At 44.4% G+C, this 25,751-nt stretch overlaps 1 protein-coding gene across 7 annotated transcripts in view; it reads right to left on the bottom strand.

The window, feature by feature from the left end:
• Positions 1–4,393: 4,393 nt before the first annotated feature.
• ACCS (1-aminocyclopropane-1-carboxylate synthase homolog (inactive)) overlaps positions 4,394–25,751 on the bottom strand; it is an 82,642-nt gene continuing 61,284 nt past the window's right edge. For 6 of the 7 annotated variants that reach the window (XM_048854248.2, XM_048854247.2, XM_075129538.1 and 3 more), the window contains 14 exons: positions 20,234–20,856; positions 18,621–18,680; positions 16,089–16,159; positions 15,388–15,457; positions 14,785–14,851; positions 14,101–14,198; positions 13,345–13,422; positions 11,446–11,546; positions 10,690–10,779; positions 9,559–9,604; positions 9,266–9,407; positions 8,483–8,625; positions 7,684–7,837; positions 4,394–7,474 (listed from right to left, as the gene is read on the bottom strand). In XM_048854248.2, the coding sequence (XP_048710205.1) occupies positions 7,176–7,474; positions 7,684–7,837; positions 8,483–8,625; positions 9,266–9,407; positions 9,559–9,604; positions 10,690–10,779; positions 11,446–11,546; positions 13,345–13,422; positions 14,101–14,198; positions 14,785–14,851; positions 15,388–15,457; positions 16,089–16,159; positions 18,621–18,680; positions 20,234–20,821 (2,007 nt within the window). In that variant the 5' untranslated portion in view covers positions 20,822–20,856 and the 3' untranslated portion in view covers positions 4,394–7,175. Of the gene's footprint in view, positions 7,475–7,683; positions 7,838–8,482; positions 8,626–9,265; positions 9,408–9,558; positions 9,605–10,689; positions 10,780–11,445; positions 11,547–13,344; positions 13,423–14,100; positions 14,199–14,784; positions 14,852–15,387; positions 15,458–16,088; positions 16,160–18,620; positions 18,681–20,233; positions 20,857–22,505; positions 23,776–25,751 lie in introns of those variants that run through there. The other variant, XM_048854246.2, reaches the window with a different exon arrangement.

Raw genomic sequence — 25,751 nt, 5'->3', positions numbered from 1 at the left:
GCATCACATAGACTATATCAAGCCGCATAGACTATATCCCTGTGCCCCCCACTTGCTGGGGGAGAAGAAATGTATTGTATAGCCATGACAAAGCCTATACTGGTTGATGTCTATATTCCCACTTGCTGGGGGAGAAGAAATTTATTATATAGTTATGTTGCCAGCACAGAGTGCCCAAGGCAAGCAACAGCTGGGTTCGTTGCCCAGTGTGCGTCGTGCCAATGACCACAACGGGGTGGAGAAGCAGAGAGATTTATTTGGAGCTCCAAATAGGGCGCAGGGAGACTGAGCTGTCTCAAGTCCTACAGCAGTGCAGCAGATTCCAGTATACATTTTATACCTTTGCCTACTTCACTACACAAGCTTATGCAACCAATCACCTGTTGCCCCAAACAATACCATGGCCAACCAGCTAAAGCAGCCAATTGTGTTTTTCCTCAGTAGCATTGCCTGAGCCTTGCCTTATTTGGTCCTATTTGTTACCGGTTTTTGCTAAACATTTCTGCCTTCTCTATGTTTCCCAGGCCGAAGCTGGCCTTGACTGGTGAGCTGTGTACACACCTGTTTGTGTGCTAGCTTCCTCAGAGTTATGCAGGATCACAGAGGGTTCAAGAAGCAAAGGGGCCTTGGTTTATTCGGTCCAAGAGCAGGAGGGCTTCCTCGACACTCGTGGTCTTCCACCCTCCCGAGTTACCTAGTGTAGTGCCCAGTGTCCCCAACAGTTATGACATAGCCTATACTGCTTGATGTCTACATCCCAATGCTCCCCCCCCCCCCCCCGCACTTGCTGGAGGGGTAGGGGAGAAGAAAGGTATTGCACTTTAGAACCCTGCTTCTCATAGCACCAGTTTAAGAGCAGGAAATGCTAGGGGGAATCTTGCCACCAAGCTTTCCACAGAAATGCTCATGTAATAGAAATACTGATTGCAAGTTGTCTGTCATTCTATATTCTTCTCCTTCCCAAAAGCACTCAGACAAAAGGCAGCTATCATGCTTTGCAGTGGTATTAATCTTTAATCAGTCGAGTGTTTTCTGCATTCAGGTGTTCAGGGAAAAAAGGGTCACAAGGAGGATCTGCCTAGAATAACTAAGCACATGTGCGTAGGCTGTGCAGTCAGAATCTGGTGGGTAACTGCAGGGAATAGAGAGAGCAGCTAAAAATAGTATTTGCTTCCAGGGTTTCTCCAGTCTATTTTTGATGCTAGATTTTAATAAGGTGGTTGACTTCTTACTAAAAATGACTGTTCCTAGCAAGTTAAGGACAAAAAGTAGAATATTTTTAGCCAACACAGACTAAAGTACTTTTGTTGACTACAGCTAAATTGAGAACAAGGCAATGGCCAGTTGCCAGTGATTTATATAATCAGTAATAAATAAGACACTGCTTACTACTCTATTAATTTTGGTGAAATTTGGAAAACTGGAAGGAAGAAATGGGGGGCACACAGAGCCCCTAGCATCTGGTTGGCCAACCCAGCACTTCAATCAGGTCACAACTGTCTACAAATCAAAGAACTGGTTGATGGCAGCCATTAACATGCTCGAACATAATAACCCCCATCTCAGTCCTGGGTCATCCTCCCAATAGAGTTTAACATGCTGATAAATCATTCAAGGGATCTCCCAGACACAAAGAAAATAAGTAATAATTGTGCGGGGAAAGGACTGAGGGGAGCACATAGAACCCCTGCTGAGGGGAGAACAGGAGACACTGGAGGGGAAAAGGGGGAAATGGAGGGGAATACAAAGTCCCTAGTGTGGAGGGGTATAATGGGGGACAATGGGGACACAGAGCCCTGTTGGGAAGGGGGAGACACACAAAACCCCTGCTGGGCAGGGGAATGGAGGACCCTGCTATGGGGGGAGGGGGTAGAGGGAATGGAAGGACACAGCACCCCAGGCTTATGGCAGAGGTTGGAACAGAGATTTTCCCCCTGTGCCAGGTTCTGTGTATGGGGGACAATGGTATGGGGAAGGTGAAATTGGGGGGAGTTTTAGGGAGTTCCTGAAATGGAGCAGAATGGGAGGGTGGAACATAAGGAGATTGTGGTGGGAGGGGAAACGGAAGAATGCAAGGAGCTCCTGTGGTAGGCAATGAGCTCAGCCTACAGAAAGTACAAAGTGTGCATGTTGTTCTGTCAGGACCTTTTCACATCAACATCACAATCTTACTCCCATCCAAATTATGAAATACATCCTAGAATACCTAAGGAGCTGACTGAGGAGATATCTGAGCCATTAGCCATTATCTTCGAAAAGTCACAGAAGACTGGTGAGATTCCAGAGGACTGGAAAAGGGCAAATACAGGGCCAGTCTATAACAAGGGGAATAAAGACAACCTGAGGAATTACAGATCAGTGAGCTTCACTTCAGTACCCAGAAAGTTAATGGAGCAAATAATTAAGCAATCAATTTGCAAATATCTAGAAGATAATAAAATTGATAAGTAACAGTCAGCATAGACTTATCAAGAACAAATCATGTCAAACTAACCTAATATCTTTCTTTGACACTTGACAAAGTAACAAGCACTGTGGATAGGGGGAAAGCGCTAGATGTGGTATATCTTGACTTTAGTAAGACTTTTGATACTGTCTCTCATGACCTTCTCATAAACAAACAAGGGAAATACAACCTAGATAGAGCTACTATAAGGTGGGTGTATAACTGGTTGGAAAACCGTTCCCTGAGAATACTTATCAGTGGTTCACAGTGAAGCTGGAAGGACATACTGAGTGAGGTCCCGCAGGGATCAGTTCTGGGTCTGGTTTTGTTCAATATCTTCATCAATAATTTAGATAATGGCATGGAGAGTACACTTATAAAGTTTGCGGACAGTACCAAGCTGGGAGGGGTTTCAAGTACTTTGGAGGATAGGATTAAAATTCAAAATGATCTGGACAAACTGGAGAAATGGTCTGAAGTAAACAGGATGAAATTCAATAAAGGACGAATGCAAAGTACTCCATTTAGGAAGGACCAATCAGTTGCACACATACAAAATGGCAAATGACTGCCTAGGAAGGAGTACTGTGGAAAAGGATGTGAGGGTCATAGTGGATCAGAAGCTAAATATGAATCAACAGCGTAACACTATTGCAAAAAAAAAAAAAAAGCAAACATTCTAGAATATATTAGCACAAGTGTTGTAAGCAAGACATAAGTAGTAATTCTTCTGCTCTACTCTGCACTGATACAGCCTCAGCTGGAGTATTGCGTCCTGTTCTGGGTGCCACATTTCAGCAAAGATGTGGACAATTGGAGAAAGTCCAGAGAAGAGCAACAAAAATGATTAAAGGTCTAGAAAACATGACCTATGAGGGAAGACTGAAAAAACTGGGTTTGTTTAGTCTGGAGAAGAGAAGACTGAATGGGGACATAACAGTTTTCAAATACATAAAAGGCTGTTACAAGAAGGACGGAGAAAAATTGTTTTCCTTATCCTCCGAGGACAGGACAAGAAGCAATAGGCTTAAATTGCAGCAAGGGAGGTTTAGGTTGGACATTAGCGAAAACTTCCGGTCAGGGTAATTAAGCACTGGAATAAATTGCCTAGGGCAGTTGTGGAATCTCCATCATTAGAGACTGTTAAGAGTAGGGTGACCAGATGTCCCATTTTTATAGGGACAGTTGCGTTTTTCGGGACTTTTTCTTATATAGGCACCTATTATCCTCCCGTCCCGTTTTTTCACAGTTGCTATCTGGTCACCCTAGTTAAGAGCAGGTTAGACAAACACCTGTCAGGGCTGGTCTAGATAATACTTAGTCCTGCCTTGAGTGTAGGGGACTGAACTGGAAGACCTCTCAAGGTCCCTTCCAGTCCTACAATTCTATGAAATCTTTCCAATTTATTTTCAGCCAGCCGGGAGGAGTCACTTTCAAAGGGCTTCTGACAACAGTCTATTGTTTCTGAAGAGTGTTAGCTGGGACAGACTTTGCCTTTTCTGTTCCAAAGTCACAACTCATCTTGCCTCTGCTTCCACAGCTACATTCTCAGTTTCTGGGGACAGCCAAGCTTAAGAGTCTGGCCCACAGATACCTTCTTAGATGGTCCTCACACCTGTAAAACCATTTGCATGTAAATATTGGCTAACACGCAGCACACGTGAACAACAAAGCATGCAACCCTTTAGTATTGTTTTCCTTACATTAAAAAAAAAAAACAATCCCCCTCTTGCAAATATGCATGTCTCGTTGGCTCTTTTAGTGTACAAGAAGTAAAATAACCCCCTTAGTATTGTTAAGAAGAAACATTTTACCGACCAGTGAACATGAACAGCTGGGATACACCCATTTCAGAGCTGTATATTAAAATAATTTCAGAGTTGTATATTAAAATGCACCAGTTCTGGGAACTACTAAAAACCAAGGAGAAAATAGAGCCAGCACCAGTTAATGGATTGCTTTTGTTTATTACAGAAATCTAAAAAAGAAATAAAATAAAATAAAATAGTGTTTTGATTTACTACTGCCTAAAGAGTCTTTTCATGTTCTTCATTTCAGAGCGCCTTCTTCACTTTGCTACTGCTAGACTGAAATTTGTGCAGCTCAGCGACTCCTTGGGAATTTCACAAAGGGGAAGGGAGTCAATTTGTCTTTCCTTTGGCTATCTATTCTGGCATTTCTCTTCCCACCCTCTTCAAAGATGTAACCATCTCAATAACTTAAATCATGCTTTACCTTTCACAAGCAGAAATTCGTGTAAATGCGAAATAAATTTTAAATCAGCACAGACAGAATTTACTAAAAAAATATGGCTAAAATCTGAGAAAAAAAAGGATGAATTAGTAAGCAGATAGAAAGCTTTTAACTATTGCATTGTTTTGGAACCATACCCTTTTCTAGCCTCCTCCACTTAGGCATCTAAAAGCACTTTATGAACATTCTCACTCCATGCCTGAAAGCTGGGGAACATTATCCCCCTTTTACATTTGATTCGCATTTGTCACATTGATTGTGGCAAGAATTAATTCACTCCTAAAATCATATAAACCCAATTTTTAGATAATGTAAGCTGCTTCCCATCCCATTTAATGATAGACACTGCTACCTTATCCCTCACTTTATACAGATTAACTGTTCCTTTTTCCTTGATAGAGAAGAGGCTACATACTTGCATGGAGTGAGCTGGGAATTGCTATTCGCATCAGCGATGTCTTTCAGTCAGAGGAAAGGTGTCTCTTTTGAAGCCAATGGCTTCTTGAGAGATATACTGCAGGAAAGGACCTTCTTGGGTAGGGTGAGTGGTTGTATGTACTTAATGCTCTTTCCCTTATTGCTTGAAACACCCCAATCATTGCTGGTATGAATGCCTGAGAGATCTGGGAGCCCACCTCTTTCTGTTAACTCTCAATCTTGCTCTTCGCATATAATATCAATGCTGAGAGGAAAGTTCCAGGCTGGATAGAAGAATACTTTTGTCAGTGTAGCTCCTGTTGCTCTGGAAGATAGTTTTCCTATACTGATGGATAAACCCCTTCTAACGGCATAGGCTATGCTACAGGATTTTGTTAGCACAGCTACAGTGCTGTGGCCGTGCTGGTACAGTCCTCATAGAGGTAGACGTGACCGTTATCAGATTTCAGTAAATTCAGCTATGTTAAAATACAAGCTCAGTTACCACCAATGGTACACCTGGGCACGTAACAGGAGTGGAGATCCCCTTCATAGGTTATATTCACAATCATTATTTCTTTCTTTTCCAGGGCACAATTTGCTCTTGCTCTGCATTAACATGGATGGCCTAATCTACACTTAAAAAAAGATAGGTTGACATAGCTACAGCACTCACAGATGTGAAAAACCTACACCCAAAGACCATAGGTATGCCCATTGAACACCCAGTATAGATGCAGCTAGGTCGACAAAAGAATGCTTCCATCACTCGGGGAGGCGGTGTTCCTATAATTGCTGGAGAAAACCCTTCCATCACTGTCGGAAGCATCTACACTATAGCCCTACAGAGGCAGAGCTGTGCTGCTGTAGCACCTATACTGTAGACACGCTGTAACTCCTGGATGTGACCATAATAAATCTTGAAACTAAGGGCAAAGGAAAATGCTTTACACCGAGAGATCAGTTTACCAGCTACATTACAGTTTACCACCATCACACAGAATGCAACTCAAACAGGCCCTTTCAAAGAAAACTAAAGAATCTTGTGTAACCAGAAAGTTACCCTCAGAACCTGTCTGATGTAACAGTCTAGATTACAAGTTTTTTGATTTTGGGGGAAGGTGCTGACTTGTCGGCTCTGAAGAGCCTGGTAGCAGCAGGGTGAACACTCTCTATACTGTCCTGCCAGAGTGCCTTATTTCTAACCAGAACATCCTCCTAGCATAGTGGAGCTGTCTACTCTCCAGGACCCTCTGCATCCTTTGCCCATTTTGTTGGCAGTTCCTGCTGAGAAGCTATCATACCCAGTTGTGATGATGTTCTTTTATATGAACACAAAAAGCTAGACTGAGATAGCCAAGCTCATTTAACACAGGGCACCAGATCGCTGTATTATATATTTTAAAATCACAATGGACCTGAGGCTGTAGGGGAACTAGTGATCCAGAAGTGAAAGGCTCCATAGTACTAGTTACCGAAGTCATTCGATCCCCTCTGTTGGAATGTCTCTCTCTCTCTCTAAGTGGTCTATATATGAATACACGCTTATTTACCCCCAGCTGAGAGTCAGGGCAAGTGCTTGGTTCTAACGGTCAATACATGTCATATTACAGTGGCTTGATGAGGAAACATCTTCTGGGGCTGAAGGAATTAGTTGTCTCTGCACCTCATTCAGGGAAGAATATAAAACATCTTAATTATCTCAAGTTTCTGTCTCCCTGGGAACAGTGAGAGGAAACAAGAAGCAGCATAAAAGATGACACCATGGTGCCTTATAAAAAGAGCCAAGAGCTCATTCATTTGAAATGAATTATAAAATATGAGGCAAGGGGCAGTGGCAGAAGCGAGCCCTGCATCCCCCACCCATACCCCAATACAGGGAAATGGGCTATACAATACAAAGCAGAGATTCCAAGGAGGGGGCCTGGGTAGCAGGCTTTACAAAGTGATTTCCTCGCTATACAGAAAATATATTCTTTGCGAGAAGTCAAATACCAAGCACTTAGGGTCTCCGGTGTCAATCCCTGCTCAGATAAGGCCCATGGAGGAACAGGGGTCCCTATTGTTTCCCCACCAGTTTGCTGAACACGTCATAGATTTCTGGCTTCTCCTGTGCAAACTGCTCTGCTGTGTTCTTCTGCAGCCAGTCAGATGAGCGCATCTGCTGCTGCAGGAGGCCAATGAGGTCACCAAGGTTGGAGCCCCCAGTAGAACCAGGCTCCTGGTGACGGGACACAAAGATGACCTCGTCTGTACTATCTGCTTTGCCATCCTGGTCCGACTGGCAGAGCTGGTCCTTGTCCTCAGAAAGGATCTCGTGCTCCCTCTCTTCCAGGACTCTACGGATCCGCTGCATGCCTGGGATGGTGTGAGGGAGAAAAAAAACACAAGGGTGACAACAAAAGCACAAGAATCCCCAAACCTTTGTCAAATCCAAATGGACTTGGGGTAGGGAAGTGAAGAAAAATGGAGGAGCCCAGGAATAGAAGGTAATTTGAGAAGGGAATGAGGTGGCAAGATTTGCAGACAAGATTGGGTGATGGAAAGGGAAAAGAAATGCCACATACCTAACTGTAGTCGGTGGGTTTTGTCAGCAAAGATGATACGGAACCACCCCGGCTCACTGCACTCAAAGGCTTTGCCACAGGACAGCAGAACCTTGTTATCCAGGAATCGCCTCCAGAGCAGCATCTCCTCCTCAAACGTTCCTGTCCTAAGGTACTGGGAGCAGAAGGGTAAGGGGTTAGTAACTTGCAGGTCACTCCACTTGGAAGCCTCAGTGCTCAAGATCAGTAGTAATGGAATTGGGACACAGCCCACAGAGCTCTAAGGAGAAGGCTTTCACATGGAAGATGGAGAAGTTTGGGTACCCAACTCTCTTTAGCCACAGGGAGGAGCTGCAGGACATGGGAGCATTGAATTGAGGCGGGGGAGTGGGGAAGTGGGCAGCCCCCACCAAGGAAAAAAGATGAGTAAACTAGAACAGCCTGCAGAGATTTTTCTGTGTCCCAGCTGCTGCGAATGGGTCAAGCTGTGATCCCCATGGGACCTGGGAGACTGGTGAGTAGCTAGGATCCCTGAGGAATTGAAGCATTTGTGGTTCCTATGAAGAGGGGTTGGGGCAAAGATGGTGAAAAGAGACAGGATGCAGTTAGAAAAGATCCCTAGCAAGAAGGAAAATGTGTATACAAACTAGATGGACCCATGAACCGTGCTTACAAAAATATCCTTCCCTCCAGCTCATCAGAATGATTAATTAGGATTTAACAATGTGGTCATACAACTACATCCAACTCTCCTCCAGAATCTATTGTGCCAAATGTTTGCCTAGCCAGAAGAGCAGCCTCCTCTCCTGAGACCACTGACCTTTCGGAAATCGATCCAAACAAAGAAGCCGGCATTGCGGTTGAGGAAGGGAACCCCAAGGGTCTTCAACTCATCTGTCACATAGGTATGGGCAGCTTTGAGACGGGCATGGTTGGCCCGCAGGTATACTTGATTGATCCAGTCTAGCCAGGAGGAGAAGAAACTTCACAAACTGACCAATAATTCAGTTCCAAAAAGATTTCCTCCATGATTATCTCTGATATATGGAGTGGGATCATAAAGCCTCTATCCATCTTTCACCCTAGCCCCTTCTTTTTTCATCCTCACGTTCTCCTCCACTGCAGTATCCTAGAACAAAAACACTACTCAAGAACTTGGTGCCTGTCTTGAATTCTATCCTCTTATCTAATCTCCTGGTGGAAGTTTCCTTAGGCCTCAGATGTCTGTTGTGAAGCCTCTGCAATTTGCTAGTGTGCAGTCCAAGACAGAGCTAGAAATCTAGTTCTGTTTCACTCCTCCCAGAAGCTCATATCCCTTTAATTCTCCCCAGCAGACTTTTCAAAATGGTGACCGCTGTTGTCCAAGTAACTGCTTCCAAGCTGTTGCTTTAACCCTGCTCACCCTGAGTGCACTTTCTCTTTCAATGACAATCCTGTAAAATTGTCAACCACATCTGACATGCAGCCCCAGGATTATGGAAGGTTGTCATTTTAGCTGCTTTAGCTAGAGACCCCTTGGGAATGTAGAGGACAGATCCTCTGAGCTCCCAGGATAATAGAGAAAGGCAGATGACGATGTGTGAAACCACTCTCTCAGACTCACCTCTGTCTCGAAGCAGCTGTGCCACTTTGTGTTGGACAGGTCCACAAACTCCATGGAAGTAACACAAGGAGGCCACTGCATTGGCAACATCTTGGTTCTCAGTATACAAAGTGCCAAAACGAATCCCAGAGACAGCAAAATCCTGCAGCAAATACACACACACTGATTACCCTACTGCAAAGGAATGCAGGATCCCATCACCTCTATCTTATTCTTTCCAGCGCAGGGTCAAGGCCTCGTGGAACATCAGGCTGATTGCATAGCTGAGTTAGACCTGGCATGCCTGCACTCACCTTGCTAATTCCCCACATCACATGAGTCCTCTGTGGATCAGGCAATCTGCATGTAGAAGGATGCACACAAGGCAGTTAGTGTCATAGGTGCTGAAGCTTTTGGATCACCAGTGCAACTTTCCAGAAGCAAAGCAGCAACATTTCACAAGGACAAACAACACGCCAGGAAACACGAATGAAGCAGTACAAGGCTAAATGGAACCTACCTTTAAAGGGACACTAGGAACTCATTTTAGACCCAACTTTTGTATGTCTTAGGTATTTATAAGGCATACATCATTATATTATCTAAGTGTGATACTGTAGTTCCAAATTATAGGCCAGACTGTTAGAGCTGCACATACAAAAGTGCACTCAATTCTAAAAGAATCAGGCCCCTGCCAATATGTTTTATAAAAACTAAAATGACTTTTTCCACCAATTGTTTTAAAAATGTCAATGAAAACATGAGATTTTTGGGGGTGGATTTAAATTTTCCCTTGCAGTGTTGTGAATCCAAATTCAGCAACAGTGGGCTAGCACCTGAAACTGACTAGAACCAGAAAATAAAATGGACCAATCCAGTTTCACTGTCCCAACTGAATAGTGCACAAATAAGAAAAACAGATTAAATGGGAAAAAGTAAAAGTAAATTTAAAAGTTCTCTGTTCAGCAATCAAATGGGTTATTAGCAACACAAGCAAGGAATATTTTTAAATATGTGCTTTGTAACTGCTGTGTCCCTTTAAAGCATTAACTAATAAAACCCATTCCCGGATAAGTAGTAAGATCCCAGTACTGCTGCTCCTGCATAAAACAAAAGTAAAGAATGAAAAAAGACTACAATCCTTACATGCACCATTAGAACCAGGGGAAGGGGCAGCAGTGTTTGGCAAAGAAAAAGAAAGATAATGATCAGCGGGAAATGAAACCTCCTTTTCAAGTTTTTAGAAACCTTGCAAACAATGGACTAATAAACACATTCAAAAGTGTATCAACTTGCTAAGTGCACTGACAAGAAGGAAACTGTGAAGCAATCAACATGAGGCAGAGTCTACTGGGGCACAAGTCAAATCCCAGCCACAAACCACCAACATGACAACATGTTGCACAGTTGCTAACAGGTGGCCAAGGAAGCAGTGCAGACTTTACCTGTCCATGCCCAGAACGCTATGGAATGTGGCTGATTCATCAAAAACCGACAGCATGTAGATCTCGTCGACTATTACATGCAATTCATGCCTGGAAGGGAGAAAATGGAGATTCTGAGAGAATTATACTCTCATAGTGTGAGGGCTGCATCATGTATGCAGAAAAGCAGACTGAGGTCCATCAAACTCATTTCTTGTCACTCACCACAGCCATGACACAGAAAGAGTTTTTAGTCATTGCTAATGCAGGCTTACTAACTCTCTCATTTAATATCCCACTTGAGTAAACTCTATCACCATCTACAAACGATGGACAGAAATTTAAACGGGAGCGGGTGGTACATGAGAAGGCTGGAATCCCACAACTGTCTGTCTTCTAATGTGCACAAATGGAACAGCTGTATCCCATGAAAGGAGCATAGCAGAGCTGCTGTATCTCACCATATCCCCATGAGTACACAGCAGACATAGCAAATTAGCATCTTGCATAGCTCACTAGAACTCCAATAAACTGGTATGACCAGTTTCTCTTTGGGCAAGTGGTTGGCCAATCCAAGGGTGGAGAAATGACTGCGTGGTCCACCATCCTATCTCCCCATTCTCTAGTCTTAAGCCCTTTGCTGTGTGTACCAGAATAAGTTATTTTCATGGCAGAGAGGAAAGTTAGAGCCAGAAAGGCACAGACACACTGACTGTTTCATCAGACTCAGAAAGCCATCTTTGATCTGGGTCTCCTCAGACCCTTAAACTGCCGCACCTTTTAGCAAACTCCAGGTAGTCCCGTAATTCTGACAGGGAGTAGAGGTCCCCTAAGGGATTTTGGGGGTTCAGGAGAATTAAGGCTTTCACACCAACACCCTATAAAACAAAAACACAATATAATGTTAAAGGAACAATACCTGTGGGGTAAATCTTCAACCCCCTTTTCTAAAACCATGAGACTCCCCTAATAACTCACACCTTCACCATGCACAGCAATGGCATTGCACCCCAGTGCCCAGAGCTGTAGGAGAAATTCAACTATGGGATGTTTTAGCAGGAGGATGAAGAGATTCTTGAAGCTACCTGGTTCATAAAGTACTTTGGGGCCTGAGGGATGAATGAGCTTCTGGTTTTAAGCACCACTGACACCTGGTATACTCATCCCTGACAAAGACTATCCTACATTTTCCCCACTGTGAAGAGGAGCTGAATAGATGCTGCAGCTGTGCCACTGCAGCACTTCTGTGTAGACACTGTGTGCGCCAACAGGAGGGATTCTTTCATCAGTGTAGGTTATCCACCTCCCTGAGAGGTAGTAACTAGGTCAATGGAAGAATTCTTCCCTCAACCTAGCGCAGTCTACACTAGGGGGTAGGATGGCTTAACTATGCTGCTGAGAGGCATGGATTTTTCATACCCCTGAACAATGTAGTTAAGCCAACTTAATTTCCTAGTGTAGACCAAGCCTTAGATGGGAAGAATAGAGTGGTGATGGTATCAATGAGTGGAGTGGGGAAGTCAGAACTCCCAAGAGCATGATCAGAAACTGCTCACATCCCAGCAATTCTTTGGAATGGGAGACCACAGAGTGGATAAAAAATGATTATTAAAAAAATAATAAATCAACATTTTAAATTTAAATTAAATTAGAAATTGACAACCTACATTAATGCCTAAACTTCTTATAATTTATTAAAATAATTTAAATAAAATAAAAATTATAATATTAAGCAGTACATCTCTGCTGCCAAGTTTTAAAGAAAGTCAGATCACTGAACCGTTGGAAGTCACTAGCTAAGCAACTGGAACCAGAGTCTGTTGACATGCTAAACCAGCTTTTGACAGCCATAGCCAGTTCCGCAGATACAGAGAGAATATTTCCCCATTTCAGTTTATTCAACTAGTTCAGTTCAATGATTAATTAATTCAAAGTCAAGAACCTAACCAGGAGTTGAAAAAGCAGGAAAGCTCGTTTTCCCTCTTCCAATCAATAAAAAAGAATTAGGTGTGAGAAGATGAGATCTGCTAGTTCTAAAATCTTAAAGAACATGGTGACCAGAAACAACTGAATTCATTATCTACAGATAATACTTCATTTGTTTAATAATTAGTTTTAAATGCATACAGGTTTTGATAATTTTTTTTCTATATGTACCCTGCACATTTAAGGTCATTTTATTTCTTTTAAAAAATGCTGTTATTGTGCATTTCCATCCAAACAAAGCTTGACACAAATCAATAGTAAAAAGTCAAATGATATAATTGCTTAAATAAAAGTGCATAGATATAGTGTATTCTCCTGCTAGCAGGAAGAGGCACCACATTTAGTGTAAAGGCTATTAGTTTCAAATCAACATTTTTAATGGTTCCCAACCAAAGAGAATCAACCTTTCTTTAGGAAAATAAATAAAAAGTGCAAAGGAAAAACATGATTAAGATTGATGATTTGAATCATGATTAAAATTGGTGATTTAAAAATCAATCTATCCTGGGAGTTCCCAGAGCAGATGATGTTCCAGTGATGCAGAAGTATGTGTGAGGAGGTTCTACACCTGTATTAGAACTCGTAGTTAAAATCTGCCCAACGCTTCTTCATCCTTCTAGATCTGCACCCCCACTTTCTCCTGCAGACACCACCAATGGTCCCAACAAGGCCAGGTTCAGCCACACTCACCTCTGACCGGGCATCCTGTAGGGCCTTCTCTAGCTTGTCCACTGTGAGCTGGAAGGGCCGGGTGCTTGTTCCGGTGATCTGAAAGGCACCCACAAGATAAAAGCAAACAATGTTTCTACAGATCCTCCATCAACCATTTCTGCACAAAAGTATTTCCCAAACCACAAAAGCCCAGCAACAACCAGATTCCCTCTTCCTCACACTATGGAGGGAACAAGGAAATAAATAAAATCAAGGAGATATCGATACTGGATCTGCCATATACACACATATTGTCTGGTTATCCTTGGACAGACAGGACAATGCAAAGTTCCCATATGCTGCCCCATCCCTGGGATCACCATGAGGAGGAGAGTTCAGTTGAGACTTATTCTATTCTTGGTTTTGCTCTGTAAAAAATGTCAGGCTTGCAGATTTCCAAAATTCCATTAATGTTTGTTTAATGGGAGTAAAATGCTGGACAGAAAGCTAGTGATCACATCATAAGACTGGAAGCCAGTCAGGGAATCTAGAATTCTAATCCTGGTTTGCACACTGAATCTCGTTGTGGCTTGGTAAATCACTTAAACTCTATGTGCCTCAGTTTCTTCAACTGTAAAATGGTGGTGCTACATGTAAGCTACAACTAAGGAGTGTTGTGAGGACTCTTTGCAAAGCTCTCTAAAGCCAGAAAGCACAATGGCAGCGTTATTGTGCCTTCCACCAATACCAATTCTTTCCACCTGCAAAGATTTGTCCCCCCACCCCAATTCTTACCTTACTGTCTAAATAGGCATAGACCAGCTTGACGTTGCCATACAGGAACAGACTCTGGGTGATACCACCATAAAAGGGGGTGGCAATCAGAACAGCTTCTACAAATCAAGAAAACAAAGCCAGTTATCCACTAAACGCATGATCTTTTCTTCCTTACTAGGGCACTCCATCCAAGCTTGGAAGCTTTTGCTTATGGTTCCATTTTTGAGGTCCACGGGAATGTTTAAGAGCTAAATTTTGTTTGCTTCCCTTTAGCAATAATTTTGTTTTACTTTTAACTCCCAATTCCAGGTCTCAGAGCATCAAACATTCCCTGTTGAGAATCCACTCAACATGAGTGCAGTCCACATTTCTAGAGCTGCATCCAGAGGTGCAACTACATTAAAATGGGAAAGAGAGCAGGGAGAACCAGAAGTGAGAATGCAGGAGACCTACAGTCCCACTGAGGAGGATATACATTTGATAGTAAAAAGTTCGAGGAGACATCCTCCTCACTTGAGGCTGCACTGAAAAAATATGGCATTTGGCAGAAACTTGTCAGAAATAAGTAAGCCACAGTAAGTCACGGCCACTCCGCAGTCACATCCCAACATACAGTATTTGTATTTTGTTGTATTTTGACTACCATGTTGCCACCAAACAAAAAAGTATATTTTCAAAAAATCATCCAATAACCCCACTTACCCCCTGGATCACAGAGAACTGTAGCTAATGCAGAAAACAGAGAGCCACAACCATTCAACACAATAACCTACAAAAGAGACAATGGGAGCTGATGTTAATCCTGTTCATTGGAATGCACCACCACAAAAATAATTCTTGACAATAGCACTGGAATCTGCTCTCTCCTGAATCCTTTAGCAGAGCAAAACTACTCTTGACTCAGTTATGAATCCAGCTTCAGGTGAATCAGCAGAACAGTGCAAGGGGGCCCTGGAACTGGAATGACTAAGGTGCACTGGCATAGTAGGGCCCAAGACTGGCGCAAAAGGGGTTACTACAAAGAATGACTGAGGGCCACTTGCAGGATGGCGTTGGATGCAAGAGTGAAAGAACAAAGGAAGCTACATTGTAGGACTGAAATACATTAGCTGAGCTGCATGTGAAGAATGTCTGGAAAGGTTGCATGTCACCTTCCTGACACTAGTGATGATCAATCCCTCCCATTTACATGATAAAAGATTGAGACAGGTCACACTTAAACATTAGTAAAATAAGATAGAAGAACCTGTTTCACAGTTCATGGCAATATGTTAGAAGACACATCAGTGAAAAGCAGATACCCACATTTTCTGCCTTGAGAGGTGCAGGGGCCTTGCAATAATAGGTCAAAAATCGAGCCACTTCCTCCCGTAAACTGAGAAAGACAAAAAAGCAAAGATTGATTCAGTTTATTCTCCAAGAGGCTGGGCTCTCCACAGGTCCTCATCACAAAGAAATAAAGCCAGGACACTTGACAGACTAATGTATACAGCTAGGAAAAAACAAACAAAGAGGAAAACACATACCATGGGCCACTTATTCCATACAATGGAGGTGGCTTGCATACACAGCAAAGGTCATGGAAATGATTTATAACTCCACATATATTTCTGAAGAATTTAATTTGTCAAGACATAGAACATAGGAAGGAATAATGGTCCAGCAATGTCCACTACAATTGTAGAGAACAGTGGGCACACCCACCTACTAGACATGCACAATACTCTTCTTAAAAAACAAAACAAACACAAACTGGAACCCACTCAGATATTTTGGAATTGGATGAACAGACAAGGCGATCACGTAGGGATTTAGGAGGAAGAGGAGAAGGATTTAATAGCCTAGAGAAGCTTTATCCAACCAATCCAGCAGAGCTGGTTTGTACTTATGCATTCTGAACAACCTCAAGGTGGCCTTTTCCCATAGATGCATGAGGAGAACATCTGTATTATATTTAGAAAGCAAGTATTTACAAAGGGAAACTTCTGGGAGATGAGGCTACTTACAACATATGTCCTTTCCAATCAGGATATTGCAGCAGTGGAGGCTCCATGAGGTTCATATCACTCTGCGTCAGCTGTCAGCAACAAGAAAGGGACAGGTACAACCATTAAAATCAGAAGCACAAGCCAATTTATGGACCATACTCACATGTACATACACACACCCCCCACTGACTTCAGCAGCCTTATGAGGGTTTTAGAAACTACTTGGCCATCAAAATCATGCAGCAATGCTTCCTTGCACAGAGATCTGCAAAAAGGAAGCACAAAGGCTAATACAAAATGAACGCCCATGGAAAAGAGATCTCTGTGGAGGACTTTTTGAACAAAGCAGTCCTTAGGGCCCTGATGAGGGCCTGCCCCAAGTTCTGAGGATAGTAGCTTTCAACTAACTGGGAAAGGTGAAGTTAACTTCTTGAAAGTGCTCCTTTGGGTCTTTCTCATGAGGAAGGAACTCCTTTGGGTTTCAAAGGGAGTTTCACCTTAGTTGAGGGGCTGAATCAGTTGCCTTTAACAATTTTTTTCCAGATTACACTTAAAAAGTAAGTATATGGTCTTCATTTAATTATTTTCAAAGCTGTAACTCGCAGAGTTTCAAACAGTCCAGTCCAAACAAGTCACAAAGGGAAGCAAAGCAGTGATCAGAGGGGGTGTATTTTATATGAATGGAAATGAATCAACAAACATTTACATATGGTGCATTCTCATAGATTTCATAAAAGGAGCCCAGATTTAAGGGTGGGGACCAAAGGGGGAAGAAATGCAAAGGACTAAGAGGAAAACCAACATGCAGATGTTAAATCTTATAAAGTAATTTAAAAAAAATCTGGGTTGGGGTTCTGATGCCGTGAGCTGGGGCTCTGATGACTTGAGCTACTGCTCTGGGGGTTTAATGGTATTGCCTTTCATCCCATGTAGAATAATAACCTTGGGCGGTATAATCTTTTACTCTATTTACACAGTTGGATATGTATCCTGAAGTCTGTGCAACACACAAGTGTGCCTCATTTGCTTTCTCTCCTAAACTCAGCTGGCACAGAACTGGAACATATCAGCAGGCTTGGCCCAAATGACAACACAATGGGAAGTAAAGGAGTCCTTGAGGGTGATGCTGCAGAGGATGATGAAGCCAACTGGGCCAACTGGTAGGGAACAACATCCGAGACCTCATCTCTGGGCTGTCAAGTCCACAGAACATCACCGGACTTAGGGGTAATGAACTGCAGACAGAAATCTGGTCAGTTACTGTTTTCACTTACAAAATATAGGCATTGGCTTCCAAGTTAGTGGCAAGATTGCCTTCTAATAACCTCCAGTAGCATACTGTTCTGTGAGTCAATGCAGTAGCACTAGAATGTGGCAGTTCATAAATTGGAAGAAACATCTTTTCTCAGCTCTGAGCCTGTTCCAGTATGCACGAGAACAAGCTCATCTGGTTGCTGCTGATAGGCAGGAGCAAGTAACCCACTTTCATAACAAGGCTAATCAAGATGCAGTTGTTCTTTCTCTGACATGTTAACTGCAGACATTACACTAAGTCTCAGGGGAAGAGGTAATGGGGGAAAGGAAGGAACAGCCTAGACATCCTAAAAGGCACCTTTCAGGCTTCTGCACACAGCTATCAGGCAGAAGTTCTGCCTTACCTGTTCTGTTAGCTGGAAGGCCGAGTGTTGGGGTAATGCCCCCCCGAGTCAGTGGCATGGCAGGCAGAAATAAAACAAGGAACATTTTGAGGGTTGGCAGTGATGGAGTGGGAGTGAAAGAACTTTAACCAACTACAGTAGAGACTTGCTGTGCCACAAACTGAGTACCCCACCCTTCCTCACCTCTAGTTAGGACAAACTGCTGTCTCCCCACAAAATAGCCTGAATCTGGGTACATGGCTTAATGAGAAACAAGACAGTTTCCTTTGGCCCAAGCAGTCTACAGTTTGAATTATACTGTCTGTACTAGGCCTTTCCCTGGTGTAACTAAGCAAGACCACCAGTTAGTGCTTCGCCCAGTTTATTAGTAATACCCTCACTGGTACCAAATCCTCTCAAGCTTTGAGACAGTTCAGAATTGGATCAGAACTGTGCAGCCTGATAATGGGCCAAATCAAGCCCCCTCTGTCCCTAGATCTGGACACCCCTGAATTGTGAGACTTGGGCTCACCTCTATGTTAATTGAAGAGCTGTCAGCAGGAGAAAAGCAAATGTACTTTACTTTCATTTGGCTCTGTATTCCGGGCAGTGCCCCAAAGGCAAGGCCACAACTGGGTGATTAGAAGACACCACCATTTCCAATCTATCTCTGACAAGATAACTTAAAGAAATGCACAACCCAAAATGAAATAGGGAAAATGGAACAGCCAATGACCTTCTGCATCAGTGCCAGCATGGAAGAAAGGAAGAGACATGACAGCTGAAAGGTAAGCGCTCTGGGAAATTATTGCTCTGTGAGGGATCTGAGCAACAGTTGCAATCCAAGCACATCATCAGTACTAAGTAGAAATTAAGTGGAGTATTACATATTTCTTCTGGGGATTGGACTTACCCGCTTGGACATTAGATCAAAGCAGAGTTTATTCTCACTGGTACCAAAATTAATTATTCCCTGGAGAAAGAAATAAATCATTGTTTAGGGAGACAAACTACCACTAGGCAGCACTACTTGCATTTCAGCTTTGCTGTTGCCCCTGCTGCTGTTACTCAAAAATCCTAGCAAGGTAAAGGAGATAACAATGGATGAAAAACAAGCTTCACAGAACACTCATCACATATGTATAAACTAGTAATTTATACAAGTGCTTAATTTATTAGTCAGTAAATTCTCTAGGGATGGGTACAAAACAAGGGTTTATATTAGTTTATATAATGTGTATAAGTAATTTAACGTTAAATTGACTTGTTAATGTAAATCTGACCTTAACACAAGTTTATACAATTTTTCCTAGCTGAGAAAGCTGGGATTTATATTGCTGTGACACACAAATTGTGCTTTGGAAATATTTCCATGTTCAAAATGTGTGTTCATCAGATAATGACATTGTATTCCACCAATTTACTCATGGATATGGAAACTTCATTTTTTACACAGTGCCAAGTATGAAGGCAGGTTAGAGCATTAGCCTTTTCTCCTGGCATGCTCATATCAAAGTACAATAAAGTACAGAGAGAGAAAAAAAACATTAACATATTTTCACTTCTGAGGCTAGGGTGGGTCACTGAACAAATTAAAAAAAATACACAGGGTGGTATACTTATGACATTATTACAGGTTGGAGCCAGTTTTAGGTATTGAATTTTAATACCTCTTGTAAACAAATGTAGGCAACACTGAAGAAATGATAACGTTTGTTCCTTGGGTTGCACTTATTGTATTGAATAATAATGTGATATTGGTATACTTTGTTTTAAAGGTTCTAATATACAACTCTCATGATACTGCATTGCAGGAGAGACAGTGTTTGATGAAGTTAAGATTAGTAATTTTAAGTTAAAATTGTTGATGTTTAGGCTCAGAACCTAGGGCTTATTTGTAAAAAGCTCACATAATTATTTCTTTACAAATTTAAAAAAAAAATACATTACCCTGAAATGTTGTAAATCTCATACCTTTGCAACAAGCCTGATTATATTGTACAGAATAAGTGACAGGCAAAAGGTAAACAGGCAGCATCAGCTTTGAATGGTGAATTTAAAAAAAAAAAAAAAAAAGACAGCTTTCTAAATGTCAATGGTGCAAACTGCTCCTTGGGTTCTGAAAAGCCAGCTGGGTCTTTCTGCCTCTTGCATCATCAACAGTGATAACATGTTGCAACCGGAACTTAGTGGATGACATTGGAGATGATGCAGAAGGGAGAATAAAGTTCCACTTGCTCTCCTGTAACTCTATTGGCTCTACAGGCCTAACAATAGTTTTTGACAGGAAATTGAGCAGCCATGACCCAAAGCTACACAGGGTGCTGCTCCCTGCTGTACAGGGGAGCTCATTTTATGTAATGAATTTTCTATGCTTTATTAAAATGAAAAGATTGACCTGACTGGCAACTGTGAGATAAAAAAAGTCATGTTCTAACACAAGCCTTGTCGGTGAGTCTAAGAAATGACCCTGTTTGGTGTTTCTCCTAGCAAGAAAGAAACGCACAGAAGTGGAACCTCACTCACATTAGGGTTTTTGTCTTCATCGTACTTGTCAGCATGATAGGCCTTGTATCCCTCTTCTGTCGAGCCACGAAAGAGATTGGCAATGTTTCCACGAGCTGAGAGGAAGGGGCTGCTCTGGAACTCGCCAGGGTTACAGAAATTGTACAAGTCGGTCCTTCTCTCAGAATGTGGTCGCCCTACATGCATGGCCCTCGCCTCCTGTAGGCCCCCTCCTCCTCCCATCCCAGCGATGTCAGACAGCACCTGGATGAAATCCAAGCCCCGGGGCAGTGCAACAGAAGAGGAGGAGCCACTGTTGCTCTGCTTTAAGATGCTAAGCATCTGAGCAAAGACATTGAACATGCGGAACTCATGCTCCCGCTCCAGTTCAAAACGTCGCTGCTCTAGCTGCATCCGCCGTTCCTCCACTTCCATATCCCGCTGTAACCGCCGCTCCTCCATCTGCAGAAAGCGCTCCTCCATGGCCCGCTGTGATGTCAGGGTCTTCAGTAGGAGGTCATCAAGGGGGTCCTTCACTCGCTGGCCTTTCCGTTTCTTCCGAAGGCGGTGCAAGGTGGAGAAGCCAGGCCGAGGGCCCACACTCTGCATCCGGGATGAGGAAGCCAGGTTGGGCTCACTGAAACCTGCAGATATTCAGAGACAAAGGGAAAACTAAATTTGCAGCAATTCATTCTAATGATGACACTGCAGCATACTAACTGATGTGATCATACACTACTGCCCTCTACTGGACCAGTTTGACCCAGGTCTGCTTAAGTAGCCCCATTGCCTTTCTCTGACAAGAATCAGATCTGTCCATGGTAGAATCCCACAGGAAGGGTGAAGTCAAATCTACTAGGTACATCCTGAATGTTGAAAAGAAAAAAAAAAAAAACATGTTTTTCCTTTAACCTCATATGTTGAATTTGACATTATGCAACCAAGCACTGGTCTATCTAGTTCAGTATTCTGCCTCTGGCAATGATCCAAACTAACTCTAATGAATGACAAACCCCCTCTCCTAAATAGTGCACTTGGCCAGTTGAGCAAGCATAAGGGTGAATGGAAGAGAGGATTCCTTCCTGACCTCACAGTGATCAGCATGAGGTCATTGTCTCTCTCCCGCACCACCATGCTGTATGTATCCACGACTCCATCCATTCCAGACTGCTCTGAAATCCCAATGACAGGTTTCAGAGTAGCAACCGTGTTAGTCTGTATCCACAAAAAGAACAGAAGTACTTGTGGCACCTTAGAGACTAACAAATTTATTTGAGCATAAGCTTTCGTGGGCTGCACCTCATGCATAGAATGGAACATATAGTAAGAAGATATATATATATCACACACACACACATACAGAGAACATGAAAAAGTGGAGTAAGATGCTAACTAATTAAGATGAGCTATTATCAGCAGGAGAAAAAAAACTTTTGTAGTGATATCATAACATTCAAAAACTGGTAGGAGAACACTTCAACCTCTCTGGCCACTCAGTAACAGACTTAAAGGTGGCAATTTTGCAACAGAAAAGCTTCAAAAACAGACTCCAACGAGAAACTGCTGAGCTTGAATTAATATGCAAACTAGATACCATTAACTTGGGTTTGAATAGAGACTGGAAGTGGCTAAGTCGTTACACATATTGAATCTATTTCCCCATGGTAAGCATCCTTACACCTTCTTGTCAACTGTCTACATGAGCCATCTTGATGATCACTACAGAAGTTTTTTTCTCCTGCTGATAATAGCTCACCTTAATTAATTAGCCTCTTACTCCACTTTTTCATGTTCTCTGATATATATATATATCTTTTGTATTTGCACAGGGCTCTAGGAACACAAGGTCAGTGGATTCATCCAGAGGGTTCTAGCCTATCAGTGAAAAGAACAGGGACTCCTATCACAATGTGGTATGAGGACTCAAGAGAGCCCTTTTAATGTTCAAATGAGACCACAAAATATGAAAATTCTATCTGGATTTGAGATGCTTTGACAGAATTAACTACATGTAGGAATCTTGCACAGCACCTATGCCTGCCTCTAGGAGGTGTCAGTCCCTCAATTTCACACACCGTAAAGTGCACTGATTTTATGTCTTTTATACCAACCTGCACTAAGGGACATTTCAGGAAATATTGAAAGGCCATTAATGCAGATCCTATTACTCTACATTAAAATTGTTTGGGATAAGGAAACTCAACAGAATACAGAGGTGGTAACATCGAGACGCACACTCTCTGTGGGAAATAAGACAGAAGCCTCAGGCTTGAATGAGAAGAGACTGTCCTACCTGAAGGTGAAACACTGGTTTCAATGGGAATTTCCACCCTGGAGATAGGAGAGTCATTCTGGGCCCTGTCCAGAAAAGCTCTCTCCATCTCATGCTCCTCAGGGGAGCCCTGCTGGTAAGACATGGATAGTGGGGGCTCCGGGGTCAAGCAGTGTTCATCAGAGTCCACCTCTTCACATTTGATTTCCATCAGCTCAGGGTGCTGAGAGTGTCCGAAAGGTAGAGCTGAGGGGGTGAAGTGGTGATGGTAGTTCTCCACCATGCTCCCTTGCAGTGCTTGCTGAGACACCACACTGCCACTCAAGGAACTGTAAGAGATGGAGGGCCGGCTGGTCAGCACCCGGTCCATCACCTCATAGAATTTCCAAGTCCTGCCACCCCTTGGGGTCTTGTTGTTGTCCTTGATCCTGCGGTACTCCAGCTTCATTTTTTTGATTTTCTCCCGGCACTGATCCCCAGTCCGATGGATGCCCTTCTCCCTCAACACCTCAGCAATCCGGTTGAAGACATGCTGGTTTCTCAGGCAGCTCTCCAGCTCCATCTGAACTGACTCATCAGCCCAAAGCTGCAGGAGCTCCACCACTTCAGGGTCTGACCAATTACTGCCCCGCTCGTACTTCTTCCCCCGAAAATCCATTATTCCTGCCCCACCCCAGTAAAGGCAGGAACTCCTGGGGCGCGTGGCCAGGAGTAACTGAAGGGATGAGGGGTGAGAAGATGGTGACAGAGTTTCCGTACTTAGCCCAGGTGTAACAAACCCCCAGGAACGGGGCGGGGGCGGAAGGGCCACTAACACGGGGCTGGGGTCATTTGTGACTGGAAGGCCTGGCTTAGCCAAACCATTGGGGCAATTCTCCACCTCAGCTGCCTCAAGAAGGTTCTACCCGTTGTTGGGGGGCTCTACCCCCCTTTTCCCCGCCTCGCGGGAGCTCTGCCACTTCCCTTTCCCTCGGGTGGAGGCTCTGCCTCCCTTCCCCCCAGGCGGACAGCTAGCTCGCTTGGGCCCGGCCAGGCTCGGCTCAGCCCAGCACGGGTCAGCCAGTCCGCTCTAGCCGGGCTTCTGAGGGACTAGGGCGGCATGTTCACATCCGGGGTGACGGCACATGCGTGCTGCCCTTATTCCGGGATAACTTTGGTCCGTGTCAGTCACTCGCCTCGCTCCCCGCGGCCGGGCTGGGCTGGGCGAGCCGCACGGACCCCTCTCCGGCCTGGCCCCGCCTCCGCCCCTCCCCCTGCGCTCGATCGGCTCCTGCTCCTCCAACAACGGGCGGAGCCAGCGGCGCTTGTGCCCGGGCAGGGGCTGAGGGTGAAACTTTGCGCTGGAGGCGGGGCGGGTTTGTCGGAGAGCCACGGCCCCGCCCGGCCGCAAGCTGAGTTCCTCGGCCCGGGCAGAGCCGTTCTCCCCCAGCCCCTCCGCGGCGGGCTGCCTCCGCCCCAGCAGCTCCCCGGCTTTTACTGAACCCCCGCCCTGTCCTGCCCCCAGCCTCAGCTGTCCTCTGCTCGGCGCTGCCGCCCCCAGGTGCTGAGGGACCGGACGCAGCCCGGGGTGGAGGAGGCAGTAGGGCGGGGCCCGGGCCGGGAACCGCGCCAAGATCCCCCAGCAGCAGAGCGAGGGGTGCTGGAGGGAGCGGACGCTCTCCCGCTGATTTCCTGTCGGGGTGGCGCCCCGCACGCGGGTCGGGGACGCGGGCCTGGGGGGCGCCGCAGGTAGGGGTATGGCGCGCGCGCGCGCACGGTCCCGGCCGGGCACTGCAGATGCGGGGAGCGCCGCTGCTGCAACCGGGCCGAGCCCCCTTTCCCTAAACTGCCTTTAGCCCCGTTCTACAGAACCAGCCTGGCCCGCTCCTCGGGCGTGGCGTCCGCCAAGGGCAGGAGCGCCGCGGTTACTTTCCTCTGGCCTTCGCCGAGGATCCTTATTAGGACAGGGGAAAGACCGTGGTCCCTCAAGCTACTCTGCCTCTGGAGAGGTGTTGGCGTCTGGACCCTTGTCCAGCGTGTCTGTTTTTCTACTACAGCTTCACAGACTCTCCTCCCGTGGTGGATCTGTGGGGAATGTGTGTGCCACAGGTGCCAGAGCCGCTTTTTTGGCTGCAATTAATGAGACCAAAATTTCCCGAGTCTTTTTTGCTTTACAAGAACACAGGATAGTCGGTTTGTTGGGCAGGCAAAATGGTCCCTCGAACCACTGCGGTGATTAAAGGTGGGGAGCAGATGAAGGGACTTTTTACTTCTGCAGTCACCAACTCAAATCCCTCATGATTCCAGATAAAGATTATTTCAAATTAGACACGAGGCACAGATCTGAAGTCTAACAGAGCTGCCTCTTCACATTAAAGATGAAGATGGCGGCTAGAAGCAGCATCGTGGAATTTAATAAACTGTACTTTGGCCACTCTAGTTCAATCCGTAGCACATCCAGTTGTAAAGTTCCAGTCCAGACTTGAGCTCTCGGGGTGTAAGAAAGGTCCTGTCATTTACTGTCTGTGAAGCAGCACGCACACTGATAGCACTGTCATCTATTAAATAATAAACCAATGCATGCATGTGCTCTGTCACATCACAGCGCTTATCCATTAGTTTCCATAGTGTTAATCACACAAAAAGGTGGTGCTTTTCTTTTTAGAGAGAGTGGTCTGAGCACAAGAATTCCTAAAATCTTAGCTCTCCTACTTACTCCTTCTGTGGACTTGAGTAAGGCTTAGCCTCTCCATGACTCAGTTTCCCGATCTTCAAAATGGGGACAAAAATCCTGATGCTCTCTCTCTAAACAACCCTAATGATTCCTCTCCAAATAGCAGCACTCATCCTTTTAACTAGAACTGTTTTGTACCACTTTGCAAAGCGGACACTGTTGGGTGGTCCCTTAAGAAAGGCTTTCCTGTACACTCTTCGGTTCCTTAGAGTCCTACCAAATGTAACAACTACCAAACTATTGAAGATTAAGAATGTGAAAGACATAACAACCTTGGCTGTATCCTGTCAGCATAGATCAAGTTCATTAAGGTGTCAAAGGATCTTCTGACACATCCACAGCTGCTTTTCCATTCCCCTCATATCCACCTCTGGGACCAGAGGCGACCCGTGCCTGCCGATTGGTGGGGGGGGAGAGGTGGAGTGAGGGCAGCTGGCTTCAGCAGTGTTACTGAGTATGCTCAGTCCATGTGCGCATGTTCAGTACAAACCAAGCAGCAAATGGGGAAGGGGCGACCCTGCCTCTAGCGGCCCATATGCGTCCCTTCTGTCTAG

The sequence above is a fragment of the Caretta caretta genome, chromosome 6 (assembly GCF_965140235.1).
Source record: "Caretta caretta isolate rCarCar2 chromosome 6, rCarCar1.hap1, whole genome shotgun sequence".
Taxonomy (NCBI): Eukaryota; Metazoa; Chordata; order Testudines; family Cheloniidae; genus Caretta; species Caretta caretta.
This window is presented reverse-complemented; position numbering and strand designations above follow the sequence as displayed.